This window comes from Plodia interpunctella, chromosome 3 (assembly GCF_027563975.2).
Source record: "Plodia interpunctella isolate USDA-ARS_2022_Savannah chromosome 3, ilPloInte3.2, whole genome shotgun sequence".
Lineage (NCBI taxonomy): Eukaryota > Metazoa > Arthropoda > Insecta > Lepidoptera > Pyralidae > Plodia > Plodia interpunctella.
The window spans coordinates 9,823,191-9,836,619 of NC_071296.1; the positions used below are offsets into that span (position 1 = coordinate 9,823,191).

Here is a 13,429-nt window from a genome sequence, read left to right on the forward strand (position 1 = left end):
CACCGGAGCCAGCAGCTTGGGACAGCCGCTTGGCGATGCGAATGGCAATGCTTGAAGAAAAGAAAAATATTTTTTTTTTTTACTGTTAATTGTAAATTCGACATTGACATATTGTTGTAAATCTGATAGCTTCGAAAATACAATGGTACCTACCTAGTGCTACCTGCCTATCTTTTGAAGATTTAGATTCAACATTATTCACAATTCACAGTTTTAATTTATAATATTATGCAAATAGTATAGTTACCTGTTGAAAAACAAATACATAAAACAAAAATGGGTAAACGACAGCATCAGAAGGATAAAATGTAACATCTTTAGTGTACAGTGTTCTAAAAAATTTCACTTATTTAGCATTCTACTATCTATAACGCTATTTTATCCTTTTAGGTACATAACGTACACAGAGTGGACTACTCTTTATGGTGGAAAACGGTCAGGGACTTCTCAGGAGGAAGACACAACTTTTAAAAGACTTCCTTTCGACCACTGCTGCTTGTGTTTACAGCCTTTTGATGAGCCTTACTGCGATGTCGATGGGAATATATTTGAATTACAGGCCATAATTGACTTTTTAAAAAAATTTAAAGTTAATCCTGTTACAGGAAAGGTATTTATGGTACATTTAAATTTAGTGCATGATTTCAATAGAACCAGTAAGATACTGTTGTGTATTGTATTTATTTAATTTAAAAAATAATTTCTCATATTCTTCACTATCTTTCATTTATAAATTTATTTACTTCAATATAATTGTAATTAAAAAATTTAATATGTCTTTATTAATTATAGAAATTTGATATCAAGAACCTTACGAAATTGAATTTCTTTAAAAACGCTGAAGATGACTACCACTGTCCAGTTCTGTTCAAACCTTTTACTAAGAACTCTCACATTGTTGCAATACGTACAACTGGTAATGTCTACTCCCATGAGGCTGTGGAACAACTCAATATAAAGGGGAAGAACTGGAAGGACCTTGTTAATGACACTCCATTTGCGAGAAGTGATATCATAACAATTCAAGACCCGAATAATTTGAATAAATTTAACATTTCCACTTTTCACCATGTGAAGAATAATTTGAGGGTTGAAACTGAAGGTAAAACAACTTTTTAATTTGAAAAATTACATAACTTTTAAGAATGCCTTTTATATTAACTTAGGTGTTCACAGCGACCACACTTGAGTGGCAACTTCGGGAGAAATATATTTTTTTAAATCAGATGCCTAAACATATTATATGAGATAATATTGAAATTGTGTTTCACAAGTTCCAGATGGGACTAACCAGCCGACTATCAGGCAGATTTACCTAAAATTTATGTTATCTGTCAGATTACAATATGATGTTATTTTAGAAAGTGGTGAAATAGCCCCATATGTTACATGGCTTTAATCAAATGGCTTCTTTAAAAAAAAACCAATAATATATGGTATTGTAAAAACAACAATAATATTATGGCTATCATAATCCTTTTTATTCATAATTGCAGAAGAAATAGCTTTGAAAAAGGACCCCCATGCAAGGCTGAAGACAGTATCTGCTGAGACCAAAGACATCTTACAAGAATTGGAGAAGGAATACAAGGCGCCAGAGAAGAAAGAAAACAAGAAAGAGGTGATATAATATCTATGTACTCTTCTTTTTTCTTTATTCCCTTCGAACTAGGAGATGAAAAGACAAAACGAACAACAATCTGATCCCCGTCCTTTCGGGCGAGAACTGTAGTAGTTAATAAATACAGTGTGATGAATTTGAGCTTAAAATTACTATAAGACATCAGAAACTTCTTGTCTATAGAAAAGGGAAGGTTTGTATAAAGATGTTGCTGTACATTGATTAAAAAATGTTTCCAATGTTCAGGTAGCGGATAAGTTCAATGCTGCACATTACTCGACCGGCATGGTGGCCGCGAGCTTCACGTCCACGGCGATGGAGCCCGAGACGGTACACGAGGCCGCCATCATCTGCGAAGACGAGGTCAAGTACGACAGAGTTAAGAAAAAAGGTATTTTTTATTTAGTTATTTAATCAGAATATTTTCAAAGAAATATTTTAAGAAAATTTACATCATGGTGCGATCATGCGCTTTTGTGGGAATTTCGGGATAAAAGTACCTATGTGTTATTCCAGATTATTTTATTCCCGTGTACCAAATTTCATAACAATCGGTCCAGTAGGTAATGCGTGAAGAGGTAACAAACAAACAAAACTTTCACATTTATAATATTAGTTGGAATTGGGATAATGTAAACTAGAAAATCTCACCACAATTCTATCTCTGTTTGGTTTTATAAGATGACTGTCATAATATCATATAATGTATTATACATTTTTTTGTAATTTTGTTTGATAAATTTTTTAAATAAATAATTAACAACAAATCACGAATAAATATATGTATATATATTTGTAATACTTTTCAGGCTATGTCAGGCTAATAACAAACATGGGGCCGCTAAACTTCGAGCTTTACTGTGACGTCACGCCAAAAGCCTGCGACAACTTTATCAAGCTTTGCAACAACGGGTACTACAATGGCACAAAGTTCCACAGGTCCATAAGGAATTTTATGGTAAGATACAACATTGCACTTTTTTACAAATCAGAGATCAGCTGCATTATAGCATACATATCAACTCTATTTGATGTAACTCTTAAGAGACCAACTGCACTACAGCCTATAGCAGTGGTTTGTATTTATAACACGCCAGAGTCCACCCGAACGAAGTTGCGGGCATTAGCTAGTTGGAAATAAAAGTGGTTTTGATGTAATTATTTCATTTTTCAACTTTATTACAGAACTCCTTGTCTCCCCGTTTAGAGTGAGGTCAGGCCACGTTCCAGTAAACAAGTATTTTCTTATGATTCGCGTGACTCGGTCAGATTTGTGTACTGTGTGTAACAAGGAGGAAGCTTGCTGGAATGTGGTCGATATTCTGCCTTACGCGATAGATTTTTAGTCAAAGTGCCCGTATGTAATGGATTGCTAACATAGTGTTGAGCAGTCCATTATCACAGGTGGCCCAATCCATTTATATCTTGTGGACAAACATTATGAAAGCTAGATAAGTTTATATTAGAGATCCCCCATGAGGCTGACATAGTCACACAAAGTGCACTGAAGCGTTGTCCAAAATTTAAAGAAAAAAAAAACTTTATTAGAAAGAAACCGACCTAGGAAGACCAATAAGAAAAAATGGTTGTGGTGTCATATAAAGAAGTGAAAGAATTAGCTATGGATAGAGAGTAATGGAAGGAACTCCACCGACAAAAGTCTCTTAATGATGATGATGATTGCAAAATTTCAGATTCAAGGTGGAGACCCAACAGATTCAGGTCTAGGGGGCGAGTCGATATGGAAGAAACCGTTTGAGGACGAGGTCAGACCGAACCTACACCACACGGGCCGAGGGGTCCTGTCTATGGCCAACTCTGGGCCCAACACTAATGGATCTCAGTTGTAAGTTCAGATCGTGTCTTCTCTCTCACTCTCACATCTTGCATTTCATGTTCCCAATTGCATGATGCCCGTATCCTGGAGCCGCCTAAAATCAACCTAAAATTTTAAAGATTTGACTCTAATTTTATGACCGCCCGCCTGCCTGATGTTATCAACCCTCTTTGGAAATGCGGTTGTTGCCTACCAAATCAAAGCTATGTGGTGGATCCACGGGAGGATATGAAGTGATCCTATTCTAGGGCGGAACCACACACCACACGAATGATTAACACAATCTGAAGTTTAGAGGATTTAATTAGACAAAAAAAAATTGGAATTTAGTTAAATTCGTGACAAACATAATAAATGATTGTTGTAATTCAGAGATAGTATTAATGTGTCCTGATATAATCCAATAACTTACAGCTTCATAACATTCCGGTCCTGTAGACAGCTAGACGGCAAGCACACAATATTCGGCAAGCTGGTCGGTGGGCTTGACACCCTGAATGCTATGGAACAGATCGAGGTGGACAACAAGGATAGACCCATCCATGATATTGTGATTGACGTGGCACAGGTGTTCGTTGATCCCTTCTCAGAGGCTGAGGAACAGGTTAGATGTTTTTCTTTCAATAATTCAGCGTAAAAACTAAACTTTATAATGTTAAAGATTCATCTGTGATTTTATAACCGGCCGATGTTAACCCTCCTTGCGAATGCTATTGCTGCCTAACCTGTGCTAATCATAGCCATGGGATATGGAGTGGTTGCTATTCCGTGGGAAGCGAACCTATAATCATGTGACCATATGAAGTCCATTTTATAGGCTCAATATGGATTTCAATAATTTGTATTTCAACAGGTTTTCTCATGATGACACTGAATTTATTCAGGTATAACATATTTAAAGTTTAAACTTATTTTTAGCTTGCAGTAGAAAGAGCAGCAGAATTAAAAAGGAAGGCTGAAGAGGAAGGTCCTGGTGTAAAGCCTAAAAAGGCATCGAAACAACCTCTCAAAGTTTTCAGAGACGGAGTTGGTAAATACCTTAATTTACAAGGGACAGCCACTGAAAGTAAAACTGCAAAAACACAAGAAGTCCCAGCAAAAAAACCTAAAAAAGATGCTAAATATAATTTTGGAGGATTTGACTCCTGGTGATTGTGGTTGAAATAATTGTAAATAAATCAATATCTATGTTAAGTCTTTAATATGATTTTTATTGGATATCCTTAGAATACTGACATTAGAATAAATAATTTTATTCACTTTGGAAAGTGCATATTTGCATCTAGATATAACTATGATGTGATGAATCAGTGTTAAAATACAATATACTAATTACCATATAGTAGCTTTATAACAAAATCTAACAAGATTTTTATCAGGACATTATCACTACATATTGTATTAAATTTCTATCATAAAGATTTCTAGTATTTCAATAATAATAATAAAACATTAACAGGTCATTCTCACAAACAAACAGTCTAATTTAGCACATAATTGCTCTAACATAATATACCAAGTAAAAGTATAATGTTTGGGAAGATTTAATTGTAGTTTTGACGTCTGCGTCCAGTGCGTTGCTTGTCAAATCTCATTTCCATCTCTTCAAGAACCTTTGGAGTGTACCGCACTACCAACTTTACAGACCCAACAGCTTGCTTCAATAACTCAACTGCCTTTTCGTGGTTTTCACCCTCAACTGATACTCCGTTTACAGACAACAATTGATCTCCCCTTTTCAAACCTCCATGTCTGTCTGCTACACCTCCTGGAATGATTCTTGAAATGTAAATAGGAGAATTCTGTTCCTTTCCACCCATAACATTGAATCCCAAGCCTTCTTCAGTCTTTGGAAGTTCTACTACTCTAGGATGAGCGTGTCCTTCAGCTGCGGCAAAAGCAGCAACAGTAGCCTTCGCTGTCGCCGACGCTCTGATGTCGGCGGAGCCTTGGATGTCCACAGTTTCGTAGACATGCTCGTATACTTCCCTCACAGCATTTAGAAAATCGCTCTGAAGTACTTTCTGAAGAGCTGCAAGTTTAGTTGCAGGAACCTCCCCACTCTGTTGAAGTTTTTCCAGTAATTCTATTGCCCGTTTAATGTCTTTTGCCAAGGTTAGTTGTTCGCCTGTTGCACTCATTCTTTGTTGATTCCTAAAAAGTGAAGAATTGATTTGTAGGGTGTACGAACCTACACAAATTGCAGAAAATTGTAAACACGAAACGAAAGCAAACGTCAAACGACAATGAATGAATCAATAGTGAAGTCCGTTCAGAAACGAATATTTCCAAAACACTTTTAGATTTCGTATTAGTAGGTACATGCAATAACATTAAAATACATCGCAGGTCTTTATAGCAATAGCAGCCAATATTATTATAGTATATTTGTTACATTATTTTATTCAGTTCAGTAGTTCAGCGGATTACAGTATATTTCCAAATTATATTAATATTTAAATGAACTTACCTGACATCTTGATTGTTTATTTTACGTTCAAAATCTTATCAAAAAGTCAAAAATTCATGACTTACAAATTCCAATCCCAAGTACAGTGGAATAGACAACCATGTTTATTTAATTAACCATTTTCACACGATTAGGTTTATTTCTAAAGCCCTTGTTCTTTGTATTACGATGTAGGTAGGTACGTATCAAAATATGTCTTCGTTTCGTTCAAAAAAATTTTTGTTTAGATTGCTAATCGAAAATGACACATGACAGTGACATATTCACGTCCAAATTGTGCCATTGTATTCGCAAATTTTATCCATATTTGGATTGGAATTTGTATTTAAATTACAGTATTTATCAGTATTTTGCGACTGAGGCTCTTCCTATGTTTAGTGCCATTTAATTAAGTTAATCGTCTAGTTAAAGTTTCGTGGACAAGGCTGTTTAGTTTAGAGAAGATATTCCAGAAATCGCGACATGGACGATTTGGGTAAGTTTTGCTGTGTTATCATAACCTGTTTGGCTTGTTGAGAAGGCAATGACGTGTTTTATCAAAATAGCATTCTTTGACACTACATGCTCTCAAAATGAGACGGTTTTACTTTATCTTTAAGACCCATCTAAAGGTTTAGTAGGGATATCAATGCCCGTGAGAAATCATTGTTTATTTTATTAAATAAGTATTAGATTTAAGAAGTCATATATTTTATGCAGATATTCAAACAAAATTTATTCCAATATCCAAGTGGATAAGTACCAGTATAGCGTATCCTGAACCCAAAAAAGCTTTCATATTGTAATCTTAGTCATGACAAGATGACTCAGATTCTGTTTAATTAAAGATGAATTCCGGAGTGTTCATCACTCTTTTTAGAATAGAATAAGTGTACTTATGTAGCTAAGAATATATATGGTGTCTAACTGAAACACTTATTAAACTTACTAAATTTAACTTGCAACTGTTACATAGAAAATAAAAATGCACATAAGTACATTCATACATGTTCTTTATATCAATTAAATGGAACTTTCAAGAAATGAGTTACACAACTTCTTGAAAGACTGGCAATGCTTGTGTGATTCCTCTGGCATTACAATTATTTTTTCTCTCATGCCATAAAAACAATTAATTTATTTGCCTGTAAAAATGAAGATAATGAGCTGAAAAGCTCTATAAATCACAAAATGCAACTCTTGATTTCTTAATTTTTGGTAAAAAGATTTTTCAGGTAGATGATATTAATGATGAAAGATTTTGTATATATCATATACATCTTCTTCCTCTCTTTGAGTTGAAGTAGCAGACATATTAATTTAGACCAGTAAGTAGCTACAGAAATTCCCTTGTCATTGGCCCCATTAAGGTTCCTATTAAGTTCTATTGAGCAGGACTCTTTGGGCAAGAAGTTAGATGAGCCATGGATTATCAATCCAAGTTTTATTCAGTGGAAGTACTGGCTACCACTGTTCAAGAAAACAAAATAACATATACCTACATTTGTCATCAATACAGTAGTTTACCTACCTCAATACAGTAGTTTACCTACCTCAATACAGTAGTTTACCTACCTCAATACAGTAGTTTACCTACATAAATTAGTATACCTACCTGAATCCATTCATATGACAGTAAAATCAATGTCATTTCTAAACCCATAAAATATGACTTTTTTCCAAAATTCATCATCTCAAGTCTCTCTCATCATTGTGTGTTCTTGGTTCCATTTAGAAGCTGTGACGGCCAAAGCACAGGTGTGCATAAGTCATTAACCTGTAAATTTTGATTTTACTGGTTGTACCTTAAGTCAATCGTCTTTGGAGATGCTCTTGCCTATCAGCTTTCAATGCCCTATATCCCTTTCTTTGACATAAAAACAAAAATGTTAAAAAAAAAAATTATGACATTGTTAGTGTGATACATGGCCAGTGTGAAATTAAAAATGAATCTATCAATAAATATTTTTGAAAAGCAAATACTATTTTAGTTTCCTAAAATTCTAAATGATACATGATTGACATGGTTAAAAGTAAAGTTAAAATACCTTGTATCTAAAATGGAAATTTTTTTCAACACAATACATTAATTTCACTCTTCATATCAAAACACTTCTACTTAATTTCGTCAAGTCATGAAGTGTCCACGTTCCGTTTTACGTCAATGCGTAAACGACGCGTCGTAATGATCCTCGATGGCCCCTGATAGTCGAGTGATTAATGGATCCTATCGAGGTCATCCGTCCCCACCTTCAATCCTGGTAACAGCTTTTGTGTCCCGAGGCACTTACGATTATTCCAACGACGGGCAAAATGGTGGACCCCGCGAAAAATAGCTTCTATGAAATTTGAAGCTGAAAAGTAATTAATTCAATAGTTACAGAGAATACCGTGCACTTTCTGGCTCAGTACAGACAGGAATCATGCTATCTATTGGTAAAAACCGCATGAAAATCCGAGCAGTTGTTTTTGCGTTTATCGTGAACAGATAGACGGACAAACGCGACAGAGGATTTTGTTTTATAATATTATTTAAGGATAAGGAAGTTTTCGGCACGCACGCACAATCAACAGCACATTAAGCTATCCAAATTCAAATTCGTCTCTATTACCACCACATAGAGTTCTAAGCCCATCCTTTCACGCCGGCTATACACTATCGGAAAACAGTTGGCCAACATTTGGCGCATTCGACGATGTACGTCGAATGCGCCAAATGGCCAAATGGCCAAATGGCGGCAAACGCTGGTTTTTTTTTGCATTAAATAAAAAACTCTCATACAAAACAACACAATGTTCGTGCGTTCGCCTGCCGGCATCTATCTTCGGCGATAGTGTAGTATGTATAACCATAGATAAAATAAATATATATATAGTCATAACAGTCGGACCACGTGGCCAGAGGGTGTTTTCAATGATCTCTTTACGTTTTAAACATCTTAATTTATTTTTAGAACTGAAATATCGATGCAACATACTAATTTATCACCGTGGAACCTGTCTGTTTTCAGCTTGAGATATTCATAATGGTAATTAAGTATTCTGTTATTATTGAGATAGTTTAAGATCTGAGTTTTGAAAGATCGTGGCAGACACCGGTTAGCTGTATCTCGTATGAATTAAAATGTTCTGAAGATATCTACACTCTAATTGATGATTTATAAGATAGCGTGTGTGAAATGGAGAAGGCAATGGCAATGGTAAAACACTCAATTTATAATGCCAAGTCGTTATGTATGTTACATTCCGCATAATGCCATGTATAATATGTTATAAAATATAATATCGTTGAGTTAGTATCCCATAACACAAGTCTCGAACTGACTTTGGGGCTAGCTCAATCTGTGTGATTTGCCCTATATATTTATTTATAATGGCATCGAACCTAAGCCATGATGAATACGATTATAAGAAGAGTAATCGTAATCGCAACCTCATTTATATGGTTTATGTACGATAGAGGCCCTGTTAATTTTAGATATATATTTTGAATTTCGATAGTTGATTGTGTGAGGCGAAAATATGCCCCGCGGACTGGGCTCGTAGTAGCAACAACTTGTGCTAGCCCCACTGCCAGCCCATCACTATTTCATCTCAATTTTGAATCCACCAACAAACCTGCCATACATAAACGTGGCTTTCGAGTATCACAACACTTGGCTCTGTCTACCCCGTAAAGGACAAAGACGCGATACTATAACTGTATAATAAACAGATAAACATAACAGCCGGTTGATCACAGTGGGGGGGTCTATATTATGCAAATGATACATACCGGCATGATATTAATTAAATTCTAAATATGGTTTCGAGTCAGAGGTATATCACCCTACTAATTCGACTGCCCACGAAATTCTAATCAGGCGCTTCATATCACGCAATGACCACGCGACTCGTGTTAATGTGGTGCCCACTCCTTCTTCACTTTAATTAACTAAATTAACCGATAATAATAATAATGTTGCGTAACACGGGGGCAACATACTCACACGTATACGTGAAAGGGCTACAATAATACTGGCAATAAAAGTTTAAATTTCTTGTGTTTTCGATTGTTAAATATTTTATTTTTTGGCAGTTTGCATTTCGCGATCTTAACCTAAATTCGCATTATTGGATTAGTGCGGTCGAGGTTTATGGCCCAGATAAGGTGAATTATCGTGATTGGTGAAGTCACCACCACGTCACGGGCCCGGCGATGGGTTGCGTTGCGTACCACGTCCCATCGGCCAGTTCTACGCGTAACCCGCATAGACACGTGCGGTTTCGAATTACCGAAAAAAGAATTTTATATTCGTGCCCCAGTTTTATTTTGAATACAGATTATTGAATTTGTTAAGTTAGACTCTAGAAGTTTCCTTTTATATCGAGGTACATTATGAAGTTATTTATTGTTTGTTTCGAATATTATATATTTCAAATATTCAAATTATTTTCAAAACATTATCTCCACCGTCGGCATTTACCTTTCTCACAGTATGCCGCAACGCTAGAAAAGTTATCTTGAAAATTTTGTTTATTTAACTTATCGCATAAAGTCTGCGTTTCGATTACTGGGTACATGTTTTAATAAATTTAGTGGTTTTTAGTTTAAATGTTTGTAAACATTCGGTAATGTTTGATTGATATTGATGTGGAGTGTAGTTTCAACCTTGGCTCTTAGGTGCGATTGATCTTGGCTTCGGTTCAAATGCCGACCGCGAGGTCTAGACTACCCGGGTTTTATTTATCATAAATGTATATACCTATAGCATGTGTACTTTTAAGTGAAAGAGGTTCATACGCCAGTCGCTGGAATCGGAATGAATATCTTTGAATTCCCAGCACACATGTTGACTCGACGCCTCGTTTTCTATGTAAGTGGGTTGAGTTAGTGGCTGGCTCCAAGACCAGTTCAAATATTTACTTCCTTATTAGAACCGCGGGTTGGGAACAATGGTACAGTTAGCGCGGTCGTAAAGCGGTCACTAGGGAATGCAATTTGTTGTTTCATGAACACTAAATACCAACCGCTTGCAAGGATTCTAAATTGCGAACATTTCAAACGAATTCCCAAATGTATTGGCGTCGGGAATGCAATCGTAACCAACTAATTACCTACCCTATAAACACTTAGCTATTATTTATGGAAAAATAAATATCTAAACTCATAGGAAAAATATACCCAATGCATCAACTATGACGTTCTTTAATTGTTACAAAGTGACCCTTCGCTCTAACCATTAATAGGATTATTAATGACTGTAATTCCAGTAGCCGTAGTTCTTAATGACGCAATTGTTAGTTCCATAAGAATTCGTTCACACAAACCATAGATCAAAGACGCCACTTTTCTTTCTAATGATAGTCGTAAATCGGAGAAGTGAAGTGAAAATGATGGGCCGGAAGTTTTATGTCACGAGACGCAGGGCGCACCTCGGGCGCCGGATGCTGCGGTAACAGGAATCGAATTCGGTAACCGAGATCTAAATTAGATTTCGTCGCCGTAGCACGCGAGACAGATCGCCCTACACAAGTACACATCTCTGGCGCGGAATTTCCTAGACAGGAATTCGAGAAATCCCTCTACAAGCCTCGCCCTCCTTTCATTTCTCTTTGATCTCATATCTCAACCAATCAGATATTGACATGTCATTAATTTGTCCAAGACAACCGTTATATTATTGAGGTATGTAAGTTTGGATAATAAACATCTTAGCCAATAAGGCTTCTTGATGCAGTAAATCCATCAAGCGCGACACAACAGGAATTGACGAATGCACTTGTTCTGCGGTTTCCGCGTATAAATAATCTCCAACCGTAGCCGTGCCGGCTGGAGAGGCGGCAGCTGCGCCCGCGCCGGTGCGGAACCGGCGCCCGCGAGCCACCACACTTTAGTTGTGATTGGGGCGCGTTGACGAATACTCTGCTCGGAGCACCGGCGTGCGCGACCTCGTCTCGTGACATTGCGTTATCACTAATCGCCGCGATCGTTGATAACCGACCCGAAACGCCGATATGACTACGATCGGCCGATTGAAACGTTCATTCCCTATTTGTCCTTGAGACAAATTACACCTCAGTATTAACATACTTAACATTCATCAAGTGCTGCTAAACATTAATTGCAATCTGCAAGTGATCGCTGCATTTTCGCGTCGCGTAGGTGGCTGTTTACTCCGTTCTAGTGTAGGCTGTGATTATGGTGATCTGAACACATTGTGGACTAAGTGGGTGTTTTATTTCAAAAAACCAGCATCTCGATTGGTCGAAGATGGATCGGACAATGTACGGCAAGGTGCTGCCAGGCACTTATTACCCGTTCCGCTGCGCGATGAAGGAGAACGGAATATCGCCCGGCTGTGAGTATTAATTTGTTATATTTACTATCAAGTGATCCAATATTTTGTGTGTACACTACACATGTGTTTGTTTACTAGCGGCGCTTTCGATCAGATGATTGCTGCATCCTACGCGTCCTAGTATATCGAATCAGTGAGATTGTTTTTATTGGATGTTTCGAGTGCATCTGTGATTTGTTGTGTTCCGTGTTTATTTACTGCACGATTGCGTTGAGTGTTAGTTTTGGAGTGTATACTCAGCCCTTTTGTAATCGCGATGTTTGCCAGCCCGTTATTTTTGGAGTGTTAGTTGCGTGTTCTGCGACTCGATGTGTCAACACATATGAAAAAATATCTTTCGTCTGCAAATATCCGTCTGCTGATCCTGGATCATTTACAACAACCTCTTGTGTTTAAAGTACTATAAATGTTGTGATGTCATCGCAATTGAATTGCGGGTTGATTTGGGTTCATTAGCGTGAGTTAGACGATTTTGCGGTTTTGTTCTGTGTTTCTTTATGACGGCCGAGTCTATTCCTGGAAGACCTCGTGGGTGGGGACCAAATAATATTCCGACTTTTACTGTCCCATTAACTGCTTTATAGACTATTTTGAATGGGAAGTTTGTATAAACTGCTACTGAGATATTTGCTCCATAGATCCCTTTGAGCTTGAACGTGATTCATTACGATAAGCTTCCGTATCCTGTTTCGTATGTTATTAATTTCTCCAATATGTTGACGGTTGGAAGATGTAAATAATTCGCCATATTATAAAAATGATCACCAAAATATTTCCATTACAATACACAATATTCAAGGGTCTATCTCAGTGTACAGAACAAGGTGTCACCTATTGACTCATGTTTTAATAATTTGTATCATTATACTAAATTTGCTCATTCAGCTTTTAAGGGTCTATATGAACCTATGGATAGTTATTTTCCTCCTCCTATTACTATTGCGTATCGAGTACTTAAGGCCTGTTTCGTGGGTAGAAGCCCTTTGCATAAGGTCTCGCCGTCCTAGGCGTCTCTCCCACGTATTGTAAAGTAAACTGCATGTCAAGATATTCTACATGGATCTTTATCTGGTGCTAATAGAGGCGAATACGAATTTTCGTAGATTATCGACTGTACCTTTGGACCATTGCACTTGCAACATTGGCTTAAACGTGTTAAAATAAAAGTTCAAATCTTGTTA

General features: G+C 36.8%; 3 protein-coding genes across 4 annotated transcripts in view; 2 read left to right on the forward strand and 1 right to left on the reverse strand.

The window, feature by feature from the left end:
* The first annotated feature begins 118 nt into the window (after nucleotides 1-118).
* On the forward strand, nucleotides 119-4,660 carry LOC128683073 (uncharacterized protein). Its single transcript, XM_053768296.1, has 9 exons — nucleotides 119-308; nucleotides 391-610; nucleotides 793-1,102; nucleotides 1,497-1,621; nucleotides 1,868-2,012; nucleotides 2,431-2,579; nucleotides 3,316-3,467; nucleotides 3,873-4,062; nucleotides 4,377-4,660. Exons 1-9 carry the CDS (start codon nucleotides 277-279, stop codon nucleotides 4,608-4,610), a joined length of 1,557 nt encoding a protein of 518 aa, XP_053624271.1. The 5' UTR covers nucleotides 119-276; the 3' UTR covers nucleotides 4,611-4,660.
* veli lies at nucleotides 4,643-5,721 on the reverse strand. Its single transcript, XM_053768480.2, has one exon. It carries the CDS (start codon nucleotides 5,597-5,599, stop codon nucleotides 5,003-5,005), a length of 597 nt encoding a protein of 198 aa, XP_053624455.1. The 5' UTR covers nucleotides 5,600-5,721; the 3' UTR covers nucleotides 4,643-5,002.
* A 488-nt stretch (nucleotides 5,722-6,209) lies between these two features.
* The window catches only part of Pax (Paxillin), a 53,899-nt gene continuing 46,679 nt past the window's right edge, over nucleotides 6,210-13,429 (forward strand). Inside the window, exon 1 of one of the 2 annotated variants that reach the window (XM_053768189.2) lies at nucleotides 6,210-6,403. In XM_053768189.2, the coding sequence (XP_053624164.1) occupies nucleotides 6,391-6,403 (13 nt within the window). In that variant the 5' untranslated portion in view covers nucleotides 6,210-6,390. Of the gene's footprint in view, nucleotides 6,404-11,819; nucleotides 12,249-13,429 lie in introns of those variants that run through there. The other variant, XM_053768180.2, reaches the window with a different exon arrangement.